We start from the raw sequence: 25,392 nt of genomic DNA on the forward strand, positions 1-25,392 counted from the left end.
GGCTTGTGTGAATCGAGGTGCAGTGGTAGTAAATATGGCCCATTTCATACGCAAAGGTGATTTACATAAAGACGTTGAATGAGAAGCAACATAATGTTTGAAGAAAGCCCTTCAGGAAGAAGAGTAGCCAACGAGTTTAACACTGTTAACCCTGATAATGTGGCCGCGGTGTAAACTTCCCCTAAATCCAATAAAGAGCAGCTGATGTTACCACGAAGCTGATAGCGATCCTGGACCAGCTACCTCAAGGCGTTTAAATACTCCGCAGTGGATGTTCTCCTGGTGAAGTGGACATTAATGTAACCTGTAAATAACTCAAACTAATGTACCTGCTTGAATAAGGATTGGTTCCTTCGTGGAAGCGGCGCGCGGTTACTGCTGGACCGCCCTGATGTGTTCCTGCCCGACTTGCACCACGCATGTGTAAACCTTTATCGCTGTTGAAACACTTAAAGTAATAGCGGAAGAGGCTTTAGCGCATGTGAAAGTGGACGTAGCTTCTGGGTCTGAAAAAATGAGGTCAAAGTGTCTTCAGCCGCGTCCTTAAACTGTACTTAACTGTTATCAAGCAGACCAAGACGAAGTACATCTTCAAAAAAAATGATTAATGCCATGTGCCTTTTGGAGCCCCCCCACCCCGCCCCCCTCCCCTCCATATCTTGTTAGTGTGCCATGTGTGCACACATTTTCAGCATGGGTAGCCTCAGCGGGGTTGACAAACCCCACAAACCTTGGCAGCGTCGGTCGAGCCGTCGACCCGCACAGGACGACTTTGTTTCATTTCGGTGAGTGATCAGGTCGCAGGTCCCGCCTTCTCTCCGCTGTGCCGGACATCTGTTGGGCGTGACGTACGGCCGTACAAGAGCAAAAAAAACCAACAACAAAAAAAACAACCTGCGAGCGCACAGATTGCACGCTTTCATTTAATCGCCGTCGGTCCCTGAAACGTTTTTTTATTTTTATATTTTTTTTATTTTTATCGCCGTCTGGTTTCGCGAAACTAACCGAACGGGTGTCCGATGGAGCTCGCTGCTTCCTCGGAGACGTGTTTCCTTGCTTTTGAAGTCACAATTCATCTTATTATCACAGAAATACGCGTTAGATGCCATGTTGAACTTAATTAATATGACACAACAATTATCCATCACACCCTCAAATCGTTATTTACCTCTACTGCGGCAAGAATCACCTTTACTCCTTATTGGCATTTTATTAATTTTTTTATTTTGTTTGTTGTATCAATGCAAATTCAGCTTTTAAATTCTTGATATGTCATTTGGATAAAGTGCGGCGTTTCTAACAGCACAATGCAGCCGTGTCGCCACCACCCTGATGTTTGTCTTCATAAACACTCGCTTATTATTTTTCAGTCGGTTCTACTTTGTTGTTTTTTGTGTTGCGTTCCCGCAGCTCAAGGAGCGCCTGTCATTTCTTTTGTTGTTCGGCTTTAATTGTGACACGCATACAGAACGTGTTGAGCTTTAATGCCACTCAGAAAAACAACAACAACAAAAAGATCCTTTACAGTGGAGACATAAGAGGTGAATTAGAGAAAAAGTAGTTTATCCTAAAATAAGATGCGAATCATTACAGGAAGTTACGAATAGTTTTGAAACGTGTTTTTTCTTTGTTAACGCTGATAGAATTTTTTTTTACAAAACTGACATTATTTGAATAACAGCTTTTATTTGAAGATTTTAGTGTTGGTGTTTCTGAGCTCAAATTAATGTCCATGTTCTCTCTCAGAGGGGTCGACAGAAAGAAAACGTAGCTCTGCGCTGTTAATTTTTCTCTCCTATCCTTCATAGTTCATTTACAGTTCTGCAGTATTTCCACTTCAGATTGTATTTGCATACAACGGCAGCCATTTAGATATTTACCGCGGACAAGAACATCAAAATCGGACAACAAACAAAAAAAAGTACTCGTGTAAATGTGCGGACTTCCGCTCCGACTAACATCACTCTGACCTTTAAACTAAAAAAAAATGGGTTTACCTGCGTCTCAAGAGGTGGACAGTTTGTCATCTTTCATTTTTGCACAGAGCTCAACGTGACCGTTTCCCGTCTCGGCCGCACGGAGAAGGTAAAACATATTTGCAGGGTGGATATTTTCTAAATTCTCAACATGAAAGGGGCGATGACATAGTCTATGTTCAGACTGCAGGCAAATTAGATTCTTCTTTTTTATCAGATCAGATCTTCAGGATAGACTGTCCGCACTGTTATTTACAAATGAGTAGATCCGATTTTGGAGCGTCCAGACATCACCAACCTATCTGCATGGGTTGCCGCGGTAACGACGTACGCGCAGGTAGGAAGTGACGACAAACAGTTTATTTCGGCTTCTTCTCCAAAGAAAATACCGCGAGATGGATTTTTTCCCTTTTTCTTCTTTTTCTGGGTCGACGAGTTCTGCTTGGTCCTTTTATTTTGAAAAGCCCGTTTTTTTTTTTTTTTAAGAAAACAGGCTACTAGCTCTGCTAGCGGTAGCTTATATTTTGCTCACGCTGTCTCTGAAAACGACGTTGAAATCCGATCCGAGCCAGCAGAGTGTCCGGACTGAGACGCATCTGCAGAAATCCGATTGGAATCGCATTTCAAACCTCCTCCAAATGTGCTTTTGGATCCAGACAGCAAAAATCGCATTTCGTGTGTTTTTATGCTGCTCAGACTTTCAAAAATCAATCTGGATGTGACAAAAATTTGATTTGTTCTGTCAGTCGTACAAGTGGTTTGAGAATACGGCTTTACGGTATACATACGGTATGTTTACGAAGTTTATTTTGGGTATCGCAGGTTAGTGGGTCATTTTCTTTAGCGCTATCATCATTTCCATGGAAACATATAGAAATGATTTGGTATCTGGCAAAAAAGCAATTTAACCACTTTGTGTACTGCAGCCTTCATCGATACAAAGTCTGAGGCAAAAGGCATCACAGAAGCCTATCGAACACCATTTGAGTGACAGGTGATGTCTCGGCACAGCAGAATATCACCTTGGGGGCCAAAGGTGTCAAAGGTGTCAATCCCCAGTAGGAAAAAAAACCAAAACAATAATAAATCTCGGAGATGGGATTATCACTTCAAAGGTCGGGTGTGATGGGTTGCTGTCAGGTTTTGTGACGCAGGCTTGTCAGCTGCTGGGTTTGATGCAGCTTTGCGGTGTAGAAGCAGAGACAGAGACAGACAGGTGAGCTGAGCCCAACGGCTGCTGGACTCCGTCCATCAGGTCTGCGAGCTCCAACGCCTCGCGGCTCCCTCCTACGACCACAACATCCATCCTCCCGCATCGTCAAGCTGAACACGAGAGGAGTGAGCGCCTTTCTTTTGGTTCAAATAGGGCAAATCTATCACGTTTCAATAAAGAAGGTGGAAAACTGAACCTCCAATTTATGATCCAGCCCGATAACAGGAGTGTATTTTTACACAGTACGGCTTTAATATGAATCTGTTATTTTTGGTGTCAGCGGTCCCTGAAGGAGGGATTATTGTTCCCTGCCTCTGCCAAAAGACAAAATACAAAATTTTGAGTTCATTTCCAAAGTGCCGTGTGCCTATTTCGGTTCATCGTTGATCATTCATCATTCAGTGTCTCCATAACATAGAGGAGAGAAAATGTTATCCTTCTACTTCAGTTTGGAAATCATTTTATATTCTGAGACGGCGGCTGCACGTGTTTCCACTGGTGGATTTCTCATTTTGAACGAAAAAAAAAAAAAAAAAAACCCTCATCAGATGGCTGCTGGTCCCCGAGATGGAAGACACTGAGAAACGCTGCCCTAGATAACAAGTAGGTCCAACCCCTTTTTGCCAAACTGCAGGAGCACTGAAGTATCAAACAGCAATCAAAAGCGCAGACTGTTTTCTGCGCGGGGAGGTACTGTAGTGCGATTTGGGAGGAAAAATTTGCAGGACCGGGAGACAGCATGGGAATTCTAGCAGGTTGCATCCCCACACGGAGACACGTTCATGCACCGCCACCCCCTTGACCCGCGCTCCACTTCCCTTCCCAATGTTTAATGAGCTGCAGTTGTCAGCTGTGATCAAAAAAAAAGAACCAGAGCCGCCCCGCGTCTCCAACTCGCAGCCACCTCCTCCCGAAACTCTTCAAAGAACTCCTCAAACCGTCTTACGATTCGATATGCAAATACCCCCCCCCCCCACCTCCCCTCACCCCACACGTATGCAATATCCGCCGCACACCTTCGCAATCTCACCCGGATTAAACTGTCTCTCGTGCAGATAAATAGGTAAAACATTGCTTCAGTTCTGCCAAAGTTGAAGAGCGGATTTTCCACCGCAGACGCCCACACTGCAGCTGCAGTCAAATAAAAAAAAGCAGCGAGTAAAAAAAAAAAATTTAAAAATTGGCTCATAAAAGAGACGGAAGACGGTTAAAAAAAAAAAAAAAAAAAAAAAAACATTTTGAAAATTCAATAAAAGACATCACATTGGAAGTGAATCTAGACATTGAGATGATATCGATCCTGTCAGCTGCAGCTCCCCCAGGCAGGTCTCTCCGGGAGCCAAACAACCTGGTCACTTTTTTTGTATTGAACTCCAAATGAACCAGGAGGGAGCCCACCGGGCCTGAAAAGCTGACCCTGCACGCTGCTCACAGGAAATCAAAAAGATTTGAGATACGGCTCGAGGCCATAGCTAACAATACTTCACAGTTCAGTTGGCAGTTATTTCAGCAAGACTGGGTCAAAAATGGGGTATGTGGCTGGAGGGCTTTTAATTTGATACAGATACAGGAAGTCGCGACATTCGACCCACCGATGATGTAACTTTATTACTCACTCAGTGACAGATATTCCACTTTATAGGGATGACCCTGCTGTTGCGGCGTTACCTTTTGGATTCGTTAACGGTGAAGAGATGTCAGAGAGACTTAGTCGTCGTAAGGATTTCATTTCTGTCCGCTTTGAACCTGCTGAGTGTGTGAATTTTTGTTTGGTGCTGTTGCTGTTGTTGTTTATGTGTTACAGTGATGTTTGCATTTTTTTGTTTTGTTTATATATTTGTTATAAAAGTTTTGTGTTTTGTCTGTTGAGCCATTCTATTTATGACCGGACTGCAACGGCGGTGTGATCAAATTGCACCGCTGATCGGCCGAATCCTGCAACTTCCTGTGTTCATTTCAAATTAAAATCACTCGTTTCAAATTAAAAGCATGTACTAGGTTTTAATTTTGTGTTGTTTATTCATTACTTTAAAATTAATTTAGTAAGCACAATTACCATTGTATTATTCAGAATTACCATATAAATTGTTTTTGTAAACTATAAAATATGCCGAGGATGTATAATGGATTGTAAAAAAACAAACTGTGCCGCACACCTTAACTTCTAGATATTGGGAGTGCTGTTAAATCTCGTCTCTGCTGCAGGTGAATGCTACCTGATGGAGTGGTCAGACTGGAGCTCGTGCGTCAGCATCTGCGTCAGGGGGGCCGGCGTCGACTTCGGCTCGGTTCAGGTCCGCTCACGCGCCGTGGTGGCGCAGGAGCCCGAGAACCTGCAGCTCTGTCCGGACCAGGCGTGGGAGTCTCAGCCCTGCACCGGTAAGAAGACTTTAAAAAAAAAAAACACGGCAGCTTCAACCCTCATCCTGGTCAGAAGGTCTGACAAATTTGAAAGTGAACTTTTAGTGCATATACTGTATATTAACCTGTTGCAGTGAGGCGGCCCCAAACCTTTAATTCATTTATTCCTTTTCTTTACTCACGTGTTCCCAATTACACGCGGTGGTGGTGGTGAAGCGATGTCTGTCGCAGGTTGTAGTGGGTTGTCAAGGCATCAGAGGGCTGACGCAGTCGCATTCAGGGTCACGCCTTCAGGTTGTTTCAGCTTCCTATGTCTCTGAACTTAAACGTTTGTACTGTCAGAGGAAAACTGGAACGCCAGAGGAAACCAACAGAGAAAAAGGATCTGAGACGGGAACCGAGGTAAAGATTTTTCTTCACTGTGATGTAACAGTGCGGACCGCTGGGCTGCTACGGTGCTGTCTTCCATGTACGACTGAGAGAAAAAGAAAAAAAAACACAAACAAAAGGGCTAACTACCGCCACCGCTCTCAGTGCGGCGGGTCAATTGGTGTTTATCCCAAATGGGATTTCTCGAGTTAGATCTCTGAATGTTGGAAACCCCCCACGCTCATGTACCGTTGCAGCTCCCCAGGCGCCTTAATCACCCATTAGGTGAAAGCGTGGGCTGTGAATCACCACCGCCGAAGAAGCTCGACATATACACCCCGCCCACCCCCTTCGCCTTCCCCCCCCCCGCCCTCCTTCCCTCCCTCCCTGGCCTCCCACTCGTCCACACCTCCCTCTCTCCTTTGGCTACTGTACACAGCCCCACAGCCGTCTTCACCAGCCTGACCTGGTTTCACAGCATCACTCAAGGCACGGGGGAGGAGGGTGCTCAGCCAAGAGCAGTGGAGGCGGAGGAGGCAGTGGCAAGGGTGGAGGGAAGGGGAGGAGATGCTCGCTTGAGAAAAACAAAACCAGTGTCGTGTCCCAGTAGCACACTTTCCATGCTTTGTTTTTACAGTAAATGCTCAATGAAAGAATTGCAGATCAAAATTTTGAGATTTTAATCAGCTTGCAGTTTTACTTCAATGGAGTAAAAAGAAAAAAACAAAACAAAGGAGCCGCACTCAGCTCAAAAACAGGAGGAGTTTGCAAAATATTGAAGGAAGAAAGGTTTAATTTCAAAGCTCAGGGCTGCTTAAATACAAGTTTTTAAAGTGACATAGCTCGAGATCAAAAGAAAAAGTCTTGCCAAAATTATAATAATCCATCCAATAGCCATACGGACATCTTACTTAAAACCCCAAATGTGGTCTACAAGCTGTAGAGAAAACAAACCTGGAGACTCACTGAAAAGTCAGTCTTCATCTGGGGCTGAACATTTTTTCGAAATAATATCGCCTTCTCGGTTTATGCCGCTATGTGATCGCATTTTTAAATGACCTCAACATCAAAACAAGCGCTCCTACTCTCCCACCAACCAATGAAAACATGTGACGAGACAGTAAAGCTGATTGTTTTGATGTTCAGTGATTCATTCAGTTAAAAACCAGACGTTCTCTTCTTGCTGTCCAGAGTTTATTAGCTGGTTTCATTCTGAGTTCTGCCCGCCCGATGAGAATACCATGCACCTCGGCTAAAGGGAAAACTACCAGTCATTGCAATGATTTGGATGCTGTTTGAATACGATGAAATCGTCTCTGTCGGGTTAATCATTGATCATAAATCATCTGAAGTCTTTTGAGTTGCTGGTCTTTTTTTTTATTAGACTCAGCAGTAGCATTTCATTGATACGATTGATCTGAAATTGACGTGATTTACTCGATTAACCTCAATGTTTTTATTTTTAGTGATATTTTACTAGAATATCTTATAGCCTTTATTAGGCACCAAGTTTTAGTCGTCTTCTGTATCAGGTAAATTAAAGCAATAAACATTTATATTGGAAAAATATGAGTCGTGATCTCAGTTCTAAGCAAAATAAAACTTTATCTTGCTTCTGATTTTATTGTGAATCATGCTGCTCTACTGGGAACCATGAGTATCTTTACAAAGTGTTATGGCTTTCCAGCTCATGGATGTTGATTTATTTCACCGGATGATTAACATTTTTTGGGATTTCTGGTGGTGTTAGTGTAAAACATGAGGCATAGCAGTACATTCATTTTTGTGCAGTCCTAAAGCAGCAAACCTGAATGGTAATAACTTTTTCTCCCTCATTAGTGAGTATGTATTCGTGATTTTGGAGCGCCTTGCTTGGCAGCTCTACCTCCACTGGCGTGTAAATATGTGTGATATGCACATTTTAATGCTATTTAAGAGCAGTCCCCTCCTAACAGCTGGGTTTGAATTCATCTTTTTTTCAGTGAACATGGTTGAAAATCATCATCTGTCGCCCTTCTTTTTTTTTTTTTTAAGCCTTTACGGAGCTTCTCACATCCAACACAGCCACTGACATTATTTCTGCCTCCAGAAATAATTCCTGCTCCTCCTCTTGAGAAATATCTCTGTGGTTGTAAAACTCCAATCTGCTTTTTAAAGATGGTGGGAAGGGCCAGTTCAAAGTGACTGATTCAAAGATACTTCAACGCATTTGAGAAACGATTTCAAACATAGCGGAGCAATAAAATAAAAAAAATTAAAAAGAATTAGAAAAAGAATACCATAAAGGGTTAAGTCGTCTCAGACAAATTGTTCCGTGGAAGCAGGAGATAGAGCCGGGGCGTCGACCGAAGCGGCGATACTGTAGCCAAGCCTGCGGAGGATAGATCTTTCTTTTGTCCAAGGTTAAATTGTTCATTTACGCCAGACGAATTGGCCGGACTGATGATTGGTTACACAGGCCTCCGTCGGGAAATACAGTCATTTACTGCACTGATGGGGATATTGATAAAGTCATAATAGCATTGATAGAAAGTCATTAAGCAAAAGCTCTTACTGGAGATTAAAACATTGAACTGGACCTTTTCTGTGAAGGCACACTCATATTATGTGACAGCAGCCTATTATACAATCATAACTTAGCAGCTGCTTTATTAGTCTGTCACTCATGTGATTAATGGTCTTTCACTGCAGCCTCCCCCTGAATTGCCTTAGTGGCTGTTGATTTGTTTGTGTTTGGCTCTCAGGTGGCGAATGTTTCGAGTACAAATGGTTCAGCAGCAGTCGTCCAAACTCCACCCGGCCGTTAATCTGGTGTCAGCGCTCGGATGGACTCAACGTCACCGGTAAGGATGTTTTATGGGACTTATGGAAACAAGTTTTTGGAGACTTACCTGTTAAGTCCATGAAAAAAATCAAATGTTTTCAGCCGGAGGTTGGGACCCCCACAAAAGGTCCCGAGAGGTTTATAGCAGCGAAAATCTCTATTTGATGGATAGAAATTGAGCTGGGTTTTAAAAAAAATAGATTTTCCGATTGAAATCGATCTTCACTTGAATAATCCGATATCGATTCATTCCCCAGATCGCACTTTTAGCCAAATAACGTTTGAACGGTCCACTTGCGTGCCGTCGGCGTTTTAGCGGCATCGACTTACTCGTCTACGGTGCTAAAGTTCACGTGTATACGCATGTGAGAGGTCTGTGGAAAGCTAAGATTCTTGTGATTTTATTAATATGAACCATTTCAAGACACAATCACCTCAGCAGGTTCAGTAAACAGCTTTGTCAGACCACCACCAAACAAACAGGTTAACCTATAGTCCAACAACGATCAAACAATAACCGGTCTGGTGAAGTCAGCAAAGTCAGTGTGTATTATGGATGTAATAATGTATTATTACATCCATAATACACACGATCCGCTGTTGTATCATTTGAAACTTCCCGGCAAGCGCAGTAAAGTTCAATAGCGTCCTTATTCTGCCGGTTTGATTGACATCTCACTGAGCCAATAGGAGCTTTCATATCCTGTCCCCAGCCTAAAACAGCCAATCAGAGTCTGTACGGAACGGAGGTGTCAGATCCAGCCAGTCGGTAGTCACGTTACAGATGATTGACACTTTTCGAATAGCCAAGGAGATTTTGAACACGAGATTATGCGGCTTCAGTGGGCGGGGCTTATACCAGAAAGAAAGAGTATCTTCTTGTTGTGAAGAATTGTTCTTTTAAATAAAAGGTGCATTAATGTAACTGCTTTTAGATCCATTCTTAATAGTGAATATTCATATTTTTAATAATGCACAATGTTAAAGGGTTCTTTGTACAATTTACAGAATCAATTATCAGAGATTCTGTTTCATATTCAAGCAAAATTGGTATTGCAACTGAATTATCCCGAATCAATATCAGATCATATTGAATCTGAAATTTAATTGAATAGGAATTGAATCGATTTGGGAAACCCTAGACAAAACTATATTTACATAAATTTCCTTTTTGTTTGTGGTGAATTATTTAATTATATTATCTGAAAATATTAAATTTGGTTATTTATTATGCTGCTGTTAGTTGTATTATTTAATTAATCAGTTTGGTCCATTAAACCTGGAAAAAGAAAGGTCCATCACCACTTCCCAGAAAGCCAATTTCCTTTATTTAAATTGCTTGCTGAGAAGACTCAGGAAATATTTACATTTGAGAAGCTGGAACCAAAAACACGTACTTATCATCAAAACTGCGGAATTTCAAGTTAATTATCTAAGCTTTAAAAAAAAAAAAAAGTATTAAAATAAGACAGAAATACATGAAAGGTTCATTATGACTGAACTACTCAGAAATGGTAAGACATCAAACCGGCATCAGGGGATCGCATGTACGCCTCAGTCTGTTTTAAAGCGGTAAAGATGAGAAATCACTGCCCTACAGTATTTTGAATAATAAATAGTGGAGCTGAATTTATCTTCTTTAAAGTGAGCAAGTTGAGGTTGCGGCAGCTCCAAAGCTCAACGGTGAGTCGGGAAACCATCGTTGTCCGTTTCGTGCAGGAGGTAAAAAAAATTACGAATAAAAACAGACTGTCCTGAAAAAAATGGGAACTTTATTTCTGTACGAGGCGAAGGAGGTGGGCGGCGGCTGCCTGTACGGCTATTCATCTGCGTATAACGCGTGGTTATTAACCTCAAATAGTATCCAAAATAAACCCCGGCTACATCCGATATATCAAGTTCTAGGTACAACCAAGTTGTAGCTTTTAGACATGAAAATATGAGTTGTTTTTTTTTCTTTTTTTTTTTTTTATCTGAAACTACCACCAGCTGTGAGCTGCAGAGAGCAGCGGATCCAACAAAGATGAGGCCTGTGCTTATTGTACTGTATTAAAAGCATCATGCACTCTGTTTGATTCTGTCGTGTCTCGGCCCTGCAGGAGGCTGTCCTCCGATGAACCCTCCGCTGGACAACAGCTCCTGCGACCCTCCCTGTCTCATGCCGAAGTCTTTCTGCAGCGAGGTGAGCGGGCTTCGCCTTCCTTGCGTCGCGATTTTATCTGAAAATGAAAAGAGAACCTCGCGGATGAATGCGGCTTTTTGGAGACGAGAGCGCTTCGGGAAAAAAAAAAAAAAAAACAATAAGAAAAGAATAAAAAGAGGTAAAGGCACGGGTCAGTCCTGGATGAATGGCAGTCCGTGCACTCGCCGTGACACGCAATCGAATGCGGCAGGGGAATAAAAAAAATGATGGAAGCGTGAAGACGTTAAAGCCGTTTCCCCGTATTGTCACTCAACAGTCCTGCAGCAGAATCAGGTTTTTTGTTGTTGTTGTTGTTGTTTTTTGTTCTGGCGGATAAAAGCAGCCGTTGAATCTCCACGTTTATCTTATTTTAATAAGGCGCATAGCTTCTGAAAACTGTTCTGGGTCTTTCAATAAAGGTTGCGTACCAGCCAGCGGAGCACAGCAGATTCTTGAGAGTGGAGTTCAGGACTTCTGAGGTCATCGGTTCAATCCCCAGACGGGAATGAAAAGAAATACAAAAAAAAACTGCAGGCGGGCGGTTTGTTAGGAGCACCAGGCTGAAACAGACGCAGTCTAATACAAAAGTCCTGCAGTGAATATTACCTTCACGAAGGTTGTAAATGTTCAGTTTGTTACAGAGAGGTGCTCATTCAACTTCGACGGTCACTTTGACGCTTTCTGCTGCCGTTGCAAGCGTAGCTTCTTATACCCCCCCACCCCCCTCCCGTCCCCCCTCCTATTCATATCAATGAGGACGGAGCTGCTGACAAAAAACACCTCTCTGTATGATGGATGCAGTTTAAACGGCATCCACGGTGACCGTTAAATTCGATCACACCTCTCTAAAACAGAACATTACCACGAAAGTAGGATTTACTGCAGGACCGTTGCATTCGACGGCACCAGGTTTGAGTTTCAGTGTTTCCAATGAACTGGTACCTGAGCGTAGTTTTGGGGAAATCCTCGAGTAGCTCGGGCAACTTCCTCTTAAAATGCTCTTGAGAAAAGCACTTAATCGCCCGCGCTTAAAAAAAACAACAACCCGATGATGAAACCAATTGGAATATAGTCTACGATGTAGATTTCAAATCCAGATCAGGAGGTTTTCAGTAACGAACTTGCAATTTGTCATTGTTCACGTAAAAGACGTTTTTTTTTAGCTGGTTTGGGTGGAGCTCACCTCTGTGAATAAATTGTGGCAGTGTGCTTTTTCTCAGTGGAAAAAACGTCTGGAGAGCCCTGAACTAGACGCTCTTATTTTTCAGCAGTTCTAACTGATCGCAGATCATTTGACCCAATTCAAATAAATATAACTCGCCTTTTCGTGATAAGCGTCTTCGCCTTCAGTCGGGTTACTTTTAACGAGATACGAGGATACAACTTCTGTTCAAACATCCACTTCAAGGCTCTCGTTTTTAAGCAGCGTGTCACAATGAGAACTTCTCATCTTCGAGCCTTACGCTGCAAATGGTTCTGTAAAATCTCAGATCCGGGAAGAACGAGATCAATTATGTTGTTTTGAAAGTTATGGACGAGTTTCTGCCATCGAAATTCTCGTCGTGTTGATGGAGGTTTCTCTGCCGGCTGTGTCTCAGATGGTCGAGCAGGTTGCCCGGTAATTGAAAGGTCAGCCGGTTCAATCCCCCGGTTTCCTCCCTCCAGTCCACATGCTGAACACACTGAATCGCAATGTGCTCCCGTCGGCCGCTTCCTTTCCTCTGATGTGTGAATAGTTTGAACAAGTGGCAGAGTAGCGTACAGATTAAAGGCAAGGTTGCAATTGAATGTCAGGTTGAGGCCTTCTCGTTCCAAGATCCGCCGACTGGTTTCAAGACGCTTCCACAAAGTCATTTCCACTTAAAATACGTGATTTATTTTCTTGTCTATTTATTTCAAACCTTTGAACACTTATCAGTTGACACATATCAAGACAGGAACCAGCTTACTTTAAGACTTCTTGTCAAGTAAAATTATCTCGCTGCATTGACAGATATGAAGTCTCTCTAAATTCCTTTCTTTTCTTTTTTTTTCCTTGTGTTTTGGCCAATCTTTTCTGCACTGTGGCGGCTCCAATGCGGTCGAGACGAGTGTAAGAGCTTTAAAAGGAGCGTTGACGGTGCGGCCGCTGGTTGATATGTTCTATTGTTCCAGCAGGTATTAGTAGAAAAATGCAGCGCATGAAGATGAGGCCGCGACAGGTCGCACACAGCAAACAGTTTAGTTTCCTCTGGAAGCTTATGCTTTTATCTAGATTGACTAAAAGTGAATGAGATGGAGACGTGTCACACACACACACACACACACACACACACACACACACACACACACACACACACACACACACACACACACACACACACACACACACACACATACATACACACACACACACACACACACACACACACACACACACACACACACACACACACACACACACACACACACACACACACACACACACACACCACACACACATACGCACACACACACACACACACACACACACACACACACACACACACACACACACACACACACACATACATACATACATACGCACACACACACACACACACACACACACATACATACATACATACATACGCACACACACACACACACACACACACACACACACACACACACACACACACACACACACACACACACACACACACACACACACACACACACACACACACACACACACACACACACACACACACACACACACACACACACACACACACACACACACACACACGGCTGCTGAGGACAAACAGGAGTTCAACCTGCGAACAGTCAGTAACAGGTCAGCCATCCTGCCTGGCCTCTCCCCAGAGCCCCCTCCCCCTCCCCCCTCCCGTCCCCTTTCCGGGTTAATTCACTTCCACTCCACCTCACTGAACACTCTGTACTATAACTCCAGCTCAGACTAAAAAAATTCAAACTTGATTCTGCGCTGCCCTCTGCAGGCCGCCGTGTGCATGTGCGAGGAAGGCTTCACAGAAGTGCTGTCGTCCACGGGGCAGCTGGACCAGTGCGCCCCCATCCCCATCCTGGAGATCCCCACCGCCGGGGACAAGAAGGGGGACGTGAAGACCAGCCGCGCCATCAACCCCACGCAGCCCACCACCATCCAGCCGGGCCGCGCCGGGCGGACCTGGTACCTGCAGCCCTACGGACCAGGTCGGACCACCGCACGCTCACTCACCATCGTGTTTTTTTAACCACAAAAATCGAAATTATTCAGAAATGCAAGAGGCACGTAAAGAAGACGTGTTTGTTCGTTGTCGAGTGAAAACCTTTCATCTTTTAAAATGCCAGGCTTTGTTGAACTAAATCTGATTTAATGTATTCTTTAGATGCTCCAAGTTTTCCAGGTGTCAGGCTGTAATTAGAAAAACCGTCACATAAAAACGCTTAAAAGTAGGAAATGTGAAGGAAGTCAGGAGGGGGAAAACAAAGACGTTGTTGGGTTTATTTCTTTGGGTAACAAGCTAATGATATAAATAGAGTCTTTATTGACCACAAACAGCAGTTAGATCCGTGCAAATGTTCATTGTACGGAAGTTAAAGAGTCCAAATGTCCATAAAGACACTTGATTTCCAAAGCTCCCACTTGCAGTCCTGTTTTAAAGGAGTGTTTTTAATTGTATTTAAAACATTTCCACGGAAGAAAAAGTGTCTTTTTGAAGCTTCTCTCCGGCCTTTTGTGGAATTTTCTCACTCACGTCACCCTTCAAGTAAAGTTAGGACAGGTTTTCACGTGACAACGGCAGAATTTACTTCGCTGTCTTTCTGGCAGATTTAGTCTCGGCGGCCTTTAATTAACATCAAGTTTAACACATTCCTACTGTGTGCATGAATTAAAACTGACGCACGAAGCGTCACACGTCTTTTCATGAGTGCACAAGTCTTTGCAGGCGCGCGGTTGACTCTTGCTGGCTGCTGCTGCATTAACATCTGAGAGCTGCGTCTGACCGACGGTGCATGACGGCAGAATAAACATTCAGGGTGCAGGAGTGCCGAACAGATTGAGTTAGTGTCTTGTCAGGAGGAAACATACAGTAACCCCCCCCCCCCCCCGCCCCCCTCGCCCACCCCACTCCTGTCAAATGCCCGCTGTCTTTTTTTGAAGCGCACTTCTAGCGCACATCTAAAGAAAAACTCGTTTTGATTCGACGTGTGATTTACAGAGTGATTTTGTTGCATCAATCGGTTACCGAACCATAAATTCGGGGAGTTTTAGAGGAAAGGAGAAATAAATTAAACCTTCAGCGTCTCAACCGTCGTAATTTAAGTCATTATTGAATTATTGCCTAGACAGGGCTAAACAGGAAGTGAGGTCGATTTAAAAGCACCCTATTCTGTGAAATAACAACATTGCATTTATATGTGAAAGTCCTGAACTACAACTTTAATAGTAAACACCTGTTGTCTTTCAACGAACCAAACTGGTCCACTTCAGCTCTGATTGGACTTCAGTCCTGTTTCTGTTCATATTAAACAACGATCAGCCGTCCCAGAGAGACGTTTTTTTTGTCCTAAAGAATTCTCTGAGAATATTACATCCTTTTTGTTTTATAAGCAGGAAGGTTTTTTGTTGGTTGTTGTTGTTGTTGTTCCCAGAATGTCCCTCTTAAAAGTAGAACAACAGTCTAAAAGTGTTGTATGTATTGCATAACATTGTCCGAACATACGTAACATTATGCTGTAATTCCTAAAAAATATATATAGCTTTTTGTTTTTTTTTAATTTTTTTTATTTTCCCAGAATTTTCAAGTAGGATAACATCATTTTAAAACAATAAACAAAGGTATAGATTAGATAATGTAGCGACGCCCCACTGCATTGATCATTGACCTTACCGCCTCATGTTCTCTGGACTGACTTCAGTGTGAATGAAATACAATAAAAACAAATGATGTTGCCCGTTAATCACAGCAGTTATTAGTAGACCTCAATTGAAGGTATTTGGAGGTTAAAAAATCTGATAAAAAAAATTTGCTAACGTTTTTTTTCCTGAAACAACCTATAATGTTAATTGAAAATGTACTTTTTACGAATCTCAGTTGGATTCTGTTTTAACATCTTTTTTTGTAAATTTATTTTTGTATTGGTCAATAAATTGGCCCCTTTTCACAAAAATGTACAAGATTCAATATTTCACGATTCATTAAACTTCCTCTCGCATTAATTTTGACACATTTAACGAATGCAAAAAAAAAAAAAACCAACCACCGTACTTGTGACATGTGAACGAGCATCCAAAAGGATTGTTGGAGGCAAATATATCTACAACCTACTGATCAGGCTCGAGTTATTAGATGAGGTTTGTGTTCTTATGACTGACATTACTATGAAGGAGAACCCTGATGGTGTCATTTCATATCTCCTCTCCTCCACCCACATTTAAAAGAGACTCGGTGCCATCTAGTGGCGAGCTTGCAGATTGCAGGTGAAGCTACAGTGGCTGTGAAGGTCCCTTTGTGGACGACCGTACACTACAAAAACACAACCATTCTTCATTTCCGGTGATTACACACGAATAAAAACATCATTATGAATATTATATTTTAATCTCTGCTAATAGATCCCTCTGAATCTGACGCGGTGGACCTTTAAGTACCAGCAGGCACCGATAAATATTTTGTCGGTAACGGGTTCATATGATAAAATCACACTGTAAAATCCTGGACTGCATTATTATATGGTGTTTGTAAGTTTTCTAAAGCGTTCACAGACTTCTTTTAACGGCTCTCGGTGGCGTGTTAGAGTGCAAAGAGACAAACTGACGCGCCTCCTCCTCCACAGATGGGAAGCTGAAGATGTGGGTGTACGGTGTAGCAGCCGGAGCCTTTGTGCTCCTCATATTCATAGTGTCTATGATATACCTAGCTTGGTGAGTCGACCAGTTTAATCTCCCCCTCCTTTATCACCATCATCCTCATTCATAAAAAAAACCCCCAAAAAACCCAACCCTCCTCGTGTTTTTTTTCCCCCGCCTTTGCCCGTTTTGATCGTAAACATCCCCCTCTCCCGTTTTTTTTCTTTTGTGTTTGCCTTATTATTTATTTATTTGTTATATTTCTATATTTCCGTGCGAGAGCAGCAGCTACTGTGCCAAGGTGCATCGCTCTCTTACGGCCCAAGAGAGCGACGCCAACGGGACGACGGTGTGGATGAGCCAAAACGCACACGACATCACTTACACCTGTCCCGATTGCCAAGAGCTGGCTGAAAGCAGCAGCTAAATGAGGATGTGGAGGGGTGCGCCCCCCCCCCCCCCCACCCCCCACCCAAACCTCCACCTACACACCCTCCTGTAAAAAAAAAAAAAAAATGCACCCGCAGTCCTTAACCTTCCTCTCCCCCCTCCGTGACCTTCGTCAAAGAGTCACTCGTCGGGCCCGACTAGCTGAGCGAAGGTGCCGGTGAAGGTGAGGACGGACCAACCAGGAAGTGGTTCTCTTAGCTCCGCCCTAGAGAGTTTATTGTATTTTCTTTTTTAGAGCTCTTAAGATACCGTTGAACCCTCTACTTACCCTCTACTTCCCGCTTTGACGTAGTTTTAAAATCTGATTCGCGTGTTCACACCAGAACTCTGCGACAACTCACGCTCGGGCAAAAATCACCGTTTTAGAAATAAATCCACGCAGTTACATTCAAAATATTACCTGGATGCAGAAAAAAAAAGCTGGCAGCAGTAAAAAAAACAAAAAAAAAAGTTCAAAAGTGCAACAACCACCAACTCTAAATGTCACTAATTCAAACTTGTGTTGAGCGTCTTGTCATCGAAATCTCAGCAAAAAAAACAAAACAAAAAGAAGAAAGAGAAGTGCAAATTTCTAACGAGTCCTTTGAGTGAAAGTCGACATATAACGATAGAGTGCTTCAAGTTGACAGAGAAAAAGGACTCGATACGTAAAGTGGCCTCTCTCATTATGTATAATTATTTACGGTATTACCACATAAATATGTAAGCAGGATTTTCATGCTTCTCATTTTCAATTGTTTAAATGTTTTTTATAAAAAAAATTCAATCTGCAAAGTTACATTTCAAAACGGATTAAAAACATATATTCTACACAGAAATATATAGAAAGTATAAGACTAAGCATCTACAGTATATACATACATATAGATAACAGTCTAATCAGTTGCTTTAAACTGCTGCTGTGTGTTCAAACTAAAAAGTACCAAAGTTTGCATTAAACGATCGGTTCTGTTTAACAGTGATTTCTCATTTAAAATCATAATTTTCGATCGATTCTGATTCAGATGACGTTATCTTACAGCTGATTTGTGTTAAGACCAAATTACTAAGTGACACGCGCTGTTCGCTGCTGTTTCGTTTATGAGGAAAAAAAACAAGTTCCTTTTCCTCATTGTGAAGGAATGAAAACTGGGTCTTTGTTTCGGCTCTTGTGCAACCAGCGATTCCTTCACTTTGGGTTCGTGGGATGTGAATAAAAATGTTTTCTATTGTTAGAAGATCATTTAAACGGAGCTTTTCATTTTGTGATTCGGTAAGAACATCGGTACATTTTAGTTTTTTTTTTTTGTTATTTTCAATTTCAATTGCTTTCATTTAAAGACAAAAGAAAAAAATGAAGTTACACTTCATGTTCAGAAAAACTACATGAGAAGCAGCAGAGAAGCGTCTGAACCAGATCAGATAATCACATTCAATCGTTTCTCCTTGTTTACACAATGAGGATGTAATGACACCGCGTCGGCCCAAACGCAATTATTTACACTTATATTGTGTTGCTGCAGTTTCAGCTTTGATTTAAAAGCAGAGTAATGTATGAGAGACATGAAGAGATGTCTGAATATGAACTGCAGGGATGAGTTTCTGCACCACAAATCAAATTCAAGTCTTCAAAGCACACTGAAGTGCTTCAGTAGCGCGATGCTGCGCTGCCCTCTTGTGGCCAAAACAGAAACTACAGCAACACAAACCCCTTTGATTTCCCTCCTACATTATCAGACATATTGACGTGTTTTCTCTGTATTTGTCAGGTTTAAACAAACATAGTGAGAAAAAAAAAAACAAGACATAATTGACTTTCTGATTGAAAATTAGCATTTGAATTCAACATTTGCTGCCTTTCTTTGACGTATATGATGTAAAACTGAGTACTTTGTAGGTTTTAAACTGTTTTTATTAAGCAATTCCAACAACTTTCTGAAATCTAAAAACATACAAAGGGAAGATAATCAGGAGATTAATCGACAATGAAAACAAACGCAGCTCTGGTGTGAACATGAATCGCCGCAGATGTAAAAAAAACAAAAAACAAACAGGGGATTTGAATGTTCGTTGCTGGTTTTGAATGTTTTGCTGACGTTTCACGTTTACCCCGCTGGGAATGTGTCAACTCTTAATCAAAGAAACTTATCCAGACAAAATTCCCCAAAGTAGCCCGTCTGATAGTCTGGTGTCCTCCAGAGACTGTTTCCGTCACACGTCTCCGCCTTTGGGAGGAAGTTTTGGAGGAACGTTTTGAAAGCTCAGAAGTATTATTTCCTGTCCTGCTGGCTGAAACTCCAGATAAATCATTTAAAAATTTAAAAAAATAAAAAAATATATATATATTGATGATACAGTAAGGGGCCACAGCTAAATATGAGCTGCACTGTCTTTCACAGCCGTCCTCCGGAGGGACTATTTCTGATATTACACACCGTATTACTTCGGGATCTCGTATTCAAAGAAAATGAAGAAAATCCTGTCGTCACTTCTTTCTCTAAAAGGTCTTTCTTTCTCCTCGAGGCAAAGTAGCAAAAATGTCTGGTATGTGCACAGAGTCTGCATGCAAATTAACTCGCTAACACCCTTTAAATGGAGACAAACGTGTCCTTTTTCTTTCCTGAAAACAACCTGCGTGTGTGTGTGTGTGTGTGTGTGTGTGTGTGTGTGTGTGTGTGTGTGTGTGTGTGTGTGTGTGTGTGTGTGTGTGTGTGTGTGTGTGTGTGTGTGTGTGTGTGTGTGTGTGTGTGTGTGTGTGTGTGTGTGTGTGTGTGTGTAAGTCTGATCCTCCACCGTTCGTTCCGTCTCTGCAGCGATTCCAGTCTCGACTCTGTAGACAGTTTCCTCCTTATAAAGAAAGTCGTTTGTCTGTGTTTGAAATGGTCAGTGTGGACGATACGCTCTAAGATATGTGCCTCCGTTACGTATCTTCACCGCGAGCTTTAAAAGGGTTTGATAACCACATCTGAGACCTCGTTGCTAAAAACGTGTCTTTAATATCTAAAGAGTATCGGCCAATATATTGATATCTGTGTTTTCTTTTTAATTTGGGACAGTCGTTTTTCAGACAATCCAATAAATTGGTAAAACTACAAATAAAAAGATGTAAAAAAGAAGCATTTTTAAAAACCCCAAATGGACTTCCCTCTCCTGCTGTCTCTCGCCGGCATTTTCTTGTTTCATAGTTTCGACCACGTTCACCCAAAACATCCGGCATGTAATTCGACGGCCGAGCGCGTTGGTTTGAAAATGTTTCCAAGTTCAGTTCTGACTCTTGTTTTCTTTTTTTGTTGTTGTTGTGATCTTTTCACGCAGCAAAAAGCCAAAGAGACCTCAGAGACAGAGGCAACAAAACAACCGACTAAAACCTCTGACTCTCGCCTACGACGGGGACACGGACATGTAGTCCCCCCTTTCCGAGAGGCTTCGCCGAGCGCTTCACCTGTCGAAAGGGGGAAAAAAAACCCGCTTCATCGCGCCATCACAAGTGAGGGACACGGATGTTTGCAAAGCGTGAATGGACACGTCACAGAGCGGAGACATTACAGAAAATCCTCTTAGCGGAGACACTGTTGGGGTTTAACCATTTTCAAATAGAGCTCCGTTCACTCTTCTTCTGTTGCTTTTTTTTTTTTTTTTTGGAACAAATATATTCTTTCGGGAAGAGCCTTCGTGACCTCCAGCGTGTTCAATGAAATGCCTTTTTTTGTTTTGTTGCTGTTGTTGTTGTTGTTGTTGTTGTTGTTGTTTTTTTGCTCCCCTCCCCCCCCCACACCTCCACGTCCATATTTCTGTATTTAAAGACTCGTTTGAGACGCGGCGGAGGCCGGGCGCGGCAGGCAGAACCAGCTCCGCCGCTCAACGACGGCAGCACACGATCCCAACAACTCTTCCCCCGCGCCTTTTTCCGCTTGTCCCGAAAAATGCTGAGTAGCTGGAGGCTTAGGATGCTCTGACGGTTCGTACGTTGCCAAAAGTCACCGCAGGGAAGAGGAGGAGGAGGAGGGAGAGGAAAATCTCCATAAAAAGGTTTGGATTCCTTTTTTCTCAATCCCCAACTGGGTTTTTGACTCAAATCTCTTTTACATTCTTGAACAAAAGGGAGGCATTTCTTCTCTTTTTTTTTTTTTTTTTTTGCTTGATTCAGAGGCACACAGGCCCGCGTTTGAGGGATAAACCGATCTGTATGATGCTGATGGAGGAGTAGCCAGCACTCAGTCGTTCATGGAAACTACTGCCTGCCTGCCTCCAACCCCCTGCTTTGTTTCAGGCACTACATTGCACTATATTAGTGCAGCATGATATGCACATGTGACTTCTACCTTCTATTGCCATAAAACACTGCCTCTTCCACAAACATGCAGCAAAAAGGACGAGAACATTCAGAGAGAGCCGACGGGTAAAAAAAACAACAACAAAAAAAACACGTCCAGACGCGTCACATTCTACGAAAATCAGGCGCGAATCTCGAGTAAATATATGTATAGATTTTATTTCTCACCGCAGAGTTTTTTGGTTGTTGTAAAGTACCTTTTGTGGTTTGTAGATTTCGTCTGGTGTTATCACTTTTATTTCTGCCCAGATGCAACTACGCTATCAGCGGGTGACTCGTTTTTAATCCATCACCTGCTTTAAAAACAAGAAGAAAAAAAAAATTATTTTTCACCATCGAAATTCTAAGTTTTTACTTTTTACCTGCAGTAGTTCATGTGAAAACTAATACAAGAGAAAAAAAAATAGAGAGACTGCGAAATGTCAACCGATCACGTCATGCAAACATCATTTCTGCCTTACAGACGATAACTAACCATCCTGTGATCCAGTTTTTAATACTTGAACGGGACGAACAGCGACACTGAAGAACACGTAGACAGAAAATAAACTCCCATTTTCTTTTTAAGGGCACGTAGAGAAATATAATCCGAGTTTTTAAACCTTTTTCATGTAGTAACCGTATCATAGGGGCTCTATTATTTTTCAGTTACACTACATGGAGATGAAATATTAACACAAAAAAAAAAACAATCTGTACAAACAAATTATACAATATGTTAATAATAAGAGAACATGCTTCTGCTGCAACGTGAAAGAAAACTGGTGTGGAGAATGTTTAACTCTTCTTTTGTTGTGGGATTTGTAAATACCAGCGATTTTTTTTATTTTTTTGGGGAAAAAAAAAAATCATAAAATCTAAGTATGTGTACATTTATTTTGTATTGCACAGAAAATGTTTAGTTTGAATATTGCAAAGTGGGTGTATGATATTGCTGATTGTTGTCATCATGATGCAAGTTGTATGTTGTGACCAAACAAAGAGGGAAAAAAAAAAAAGAAAAAACAAAGACGACGAAGGCTCGGCCCCTTTTGTACAGGATGTTTATATGTGTGGGAAGAATTCCTGAAAATAAATGCGGATACGGTTGTAAACACACGAACGTCACGTTATTGAGTCATTTTTATAATTTTCTTTTTATGTTCACCAAAACCTGAAAACAAAAATGCTTCAAACTGACAGTTAAAGGACAAAGCCCGTGTTTTACACATTTTTGTTCTTAACAAATCCAAACGAATTTAGACAAAGCAGGACTTTTTGCAAATGCATTTGTTAGTTTTTAAAATACTGTAACCTCTCTCTGCAGCGCCCCCTGGTGTGCACACGTCAACGCCTACAAAGGTTTCTCATTAACCAAAACTATGGTCTGTATAAATCAAAATGATTTGCAATTTATAAACTACAAATATGTTTTTATGGTAATTGGTACTTTTTAATTTAAACAAATCTCAGAATTTGGCACACTTGTGGACAAGAACTGTATTTATTTTCTTTACAATGTATATTTTAGTAGGTTTGCTGTAATTGTTTCTACAGTTGACCTCTTCAATTAAACATGGCTCTCTATGATGTTTATGAGAAGTTATTTAGCAATCAATTGAGGATTTTTTTTTTTGGCCATAAATACCCGAACACAAAACAGCCTTTTCTAGGTAGAGCACTAGAGATAAGCTTTAGAGTGATGTAAAATTATGTTGAGATAGTTTTTGGTTTTTAAAACCACAAAAATGTGGAAATCAAGGTTACAAAAATAACTAACTATGGGACCATTAAATCTAGTTTAGTATTTCTGTTCTGCAGGTTTTTTTTACGCTTATATATATATATATATATATATATATATATATATATACTGTATATAGTATGTTGTCTTTTCTTCTGTTCATACTGGCCATTAATAACTGTCTTCCTAATATCAGTAAGGGAGGACAAAATCCATCCAGTCAGAAAAAGTTCTTTGAAAGTCAATGAGAAGCTTCAGCAGCCTAAACCAGGTAACGATCTTGTAGACTTACTGTGTTTTGTCTCGTTGTGTTGCAGACTGTATTCAGCTATTGATTTGTTTATATGTGATAACCTTCACAACGAGGACTGTGGGTTTGTTTCTTATCACTTCCACCGGAAACACTTCAGGAATCAATCTCTTAATGGCCCGCATGAACAGGAGTTTGTCATTTAATTTAAGACTAGCTTAAGAACGAACATTTTGACACATTCAGTTTGGAGGTTTTACATTTTGATTCAAGGTTAATTCATGTTTGATTAAATTATTGGGCCAATAAGTCAGATATAAAGTCCCCTGTGTTTGATAAGACTGCTGATTTTAAAGTGGAGAGCTGCTCTACAAACTGGGGGGCGCTGACTCCGTAAAACGTTTCCTGGACGGGGCGCGTCGGCGAGAGATGCTATCAAGCTGCTTTACTGGATCTAATGATTTTAGAGTCTGACCCACAGTGCGGATTAAACGTCCCGATATCTTGGCCTCTGCTGTTTCAGTCTCAAACTTCTTTTTTTTTTTTACCCTCATGGGTCTCCAAACTTTGTAAAAGTGCAAACTAAACCCTATTAAATCGCTGAATCATACTTTTAGTGCATTGCATTTTTTTCCCCAGCAAAACGTCCTTCCTTAATTCTGCTTTAAAGGCGCCATAAAGTATAAATTCAACTTTCCTTTGCTTTTTAGATAGTAAAGTGGGTGTGGGTGCAAGATAAACACTGTGAAAGTTCTAAACCAGTATCTCTGCCCTCTCAGCGAGATGTTTACCTCCGTACCGTTATGATGTCATATAGTTATAGAAGTCCAAAACTATGGCTGTGTAACGCCGCCCTTCTGCTGCCGAGCAGCAGAACTCCGCTGAAGTGTAAAAACCTTTAGCGTCGCGGAGCAAGCAAGCTACAGCAACAAGGAAATGTGGAGGAAACGCTGCTCCGTTGTTGGATGTACAGATGGTAAATTGTCACAGCAGAGCCTTCAAAAGGGAAATAATTTCAGAAACCAATGGCTGAATATATATATATATATATATATATATATGTTGTATAGTATCATACAATAACTATTTCAATAGTATGTTGTCTAAAAAGTCAAAAGAATGTCATACTATTGTATGTCCTCCAAAATATATTTAAAAAAAAGTCATACTATAGCATGTCTTCAACAAAGTGGCAAAAAAGTCATACTATAGCATGTCTTCAAAAAAGTGGTAAAAAAGTCATACTATAGCATGTCTTCAAAAAAGTGGTAAAAAAGTCATACTCTAGCATGTCGTCCAAAACGTGGTAAAAAAAAGCCATACTATAGCATGTCTTCAAAAAAGTGGTAAAAAAGTCATACTATAGCATGTCTTCAAAAAAGTGGTAAAAAAGTCATACTATAGCATGTCGTCCAAAACGTGGTCAAAAAGACATACTATAGCATGTCGTCCAAAAAGTGGTAAAAAAGACATACTATAGCATGTCTTCAACAAAGTGGTAAAAAAGTCATACTATAGCATGTCTTCAAAAAAGTGGTAAAAAAGTCATACTCTAGCATGTCGTCCAAAAAGTGGTAAAAAAGACATACTATAGCATGTCTTCAACAAAGTGGCAAAAAAGTCATACTATAGCATGTCTTCAACAAAGTGGTAAAAAAGTCATACTATAGCATGTCTTCAAAAAAGTGGTAAAAAAGTCATACTCTAGCATGTCGTCCAAAACGTGGTAAAAAAAAGTCATACTATAGCATGTCTTCAAAAAAGTGGCAAAAAAGTCATACTATAGCATGTCTTCAAAAACGTGGTCAAAAAGACATACTATAGCATGTCGTCCAAAAAGTGGTAAAAAAGACATACTATAGCATGTCTTTAAAAAAGTGGTAAAAAAGTCATACT

At 41.4% G+C, this 25,392-nt stretch overlaps 1 protein-coding gene across 1 annotated transcript in view; it reads left to right on the forward strand.

The window, feature by feature from the left end:
• Positions 1–23,089, forward strand: part of LOC138634083 (thrombospondin type-1 domain-containing protein 7A-like) — a 151,559-nt gene extending 128,470 nt beyond the window's left edge. The window contains exons 24-29 of the mRNA XM_069720699.1: positions 5,395–5,568; positions 8,664–8,762; positions 10,843–10,925; positions 13,907–14,120; positions 16,749–16,836; positions 20,506–23,089. Coding sequence (XP_069576800.1) covers positions 5,395–5,568; positions 8,664–8,762; positions 10,843–10,925; positions 13,907–14,120; positions 16,749–16,836; positions 20,506–20,596 — 749 coding nt within the window. The 3' untranslated portion in view covers positions 20,597–23,089. The remainder of the gene's footprint in view (positions 1–5,394; positions 5,569–8,663; positions 8,763–10,842; positions 10,926–13,906; positions 14,121–16,748; positions 16,837–20,505) is intronic.
• The last annotated feature ends 2,303 nt before the right edge of the window (positions 23,090–25,392 follow it).

Source organism: Brachyistius frenatus, unplaced genomic scaffold (genome assembly GCF_029030835.1).
Source record: "Brachyistius frenatus isolate BFR_SWC_R1_liver_20210118 unplaced genomic scaffold, ASM2903083v1 Contig_247, whole genome shotgun sequence".
In the NCBI taxonomy this organism is placed as follows: Eukaryota; Metazoa; Chordata; class Actinopteri; family Embiotocidae; genus Brachyistius; species Brachyistius frenatus.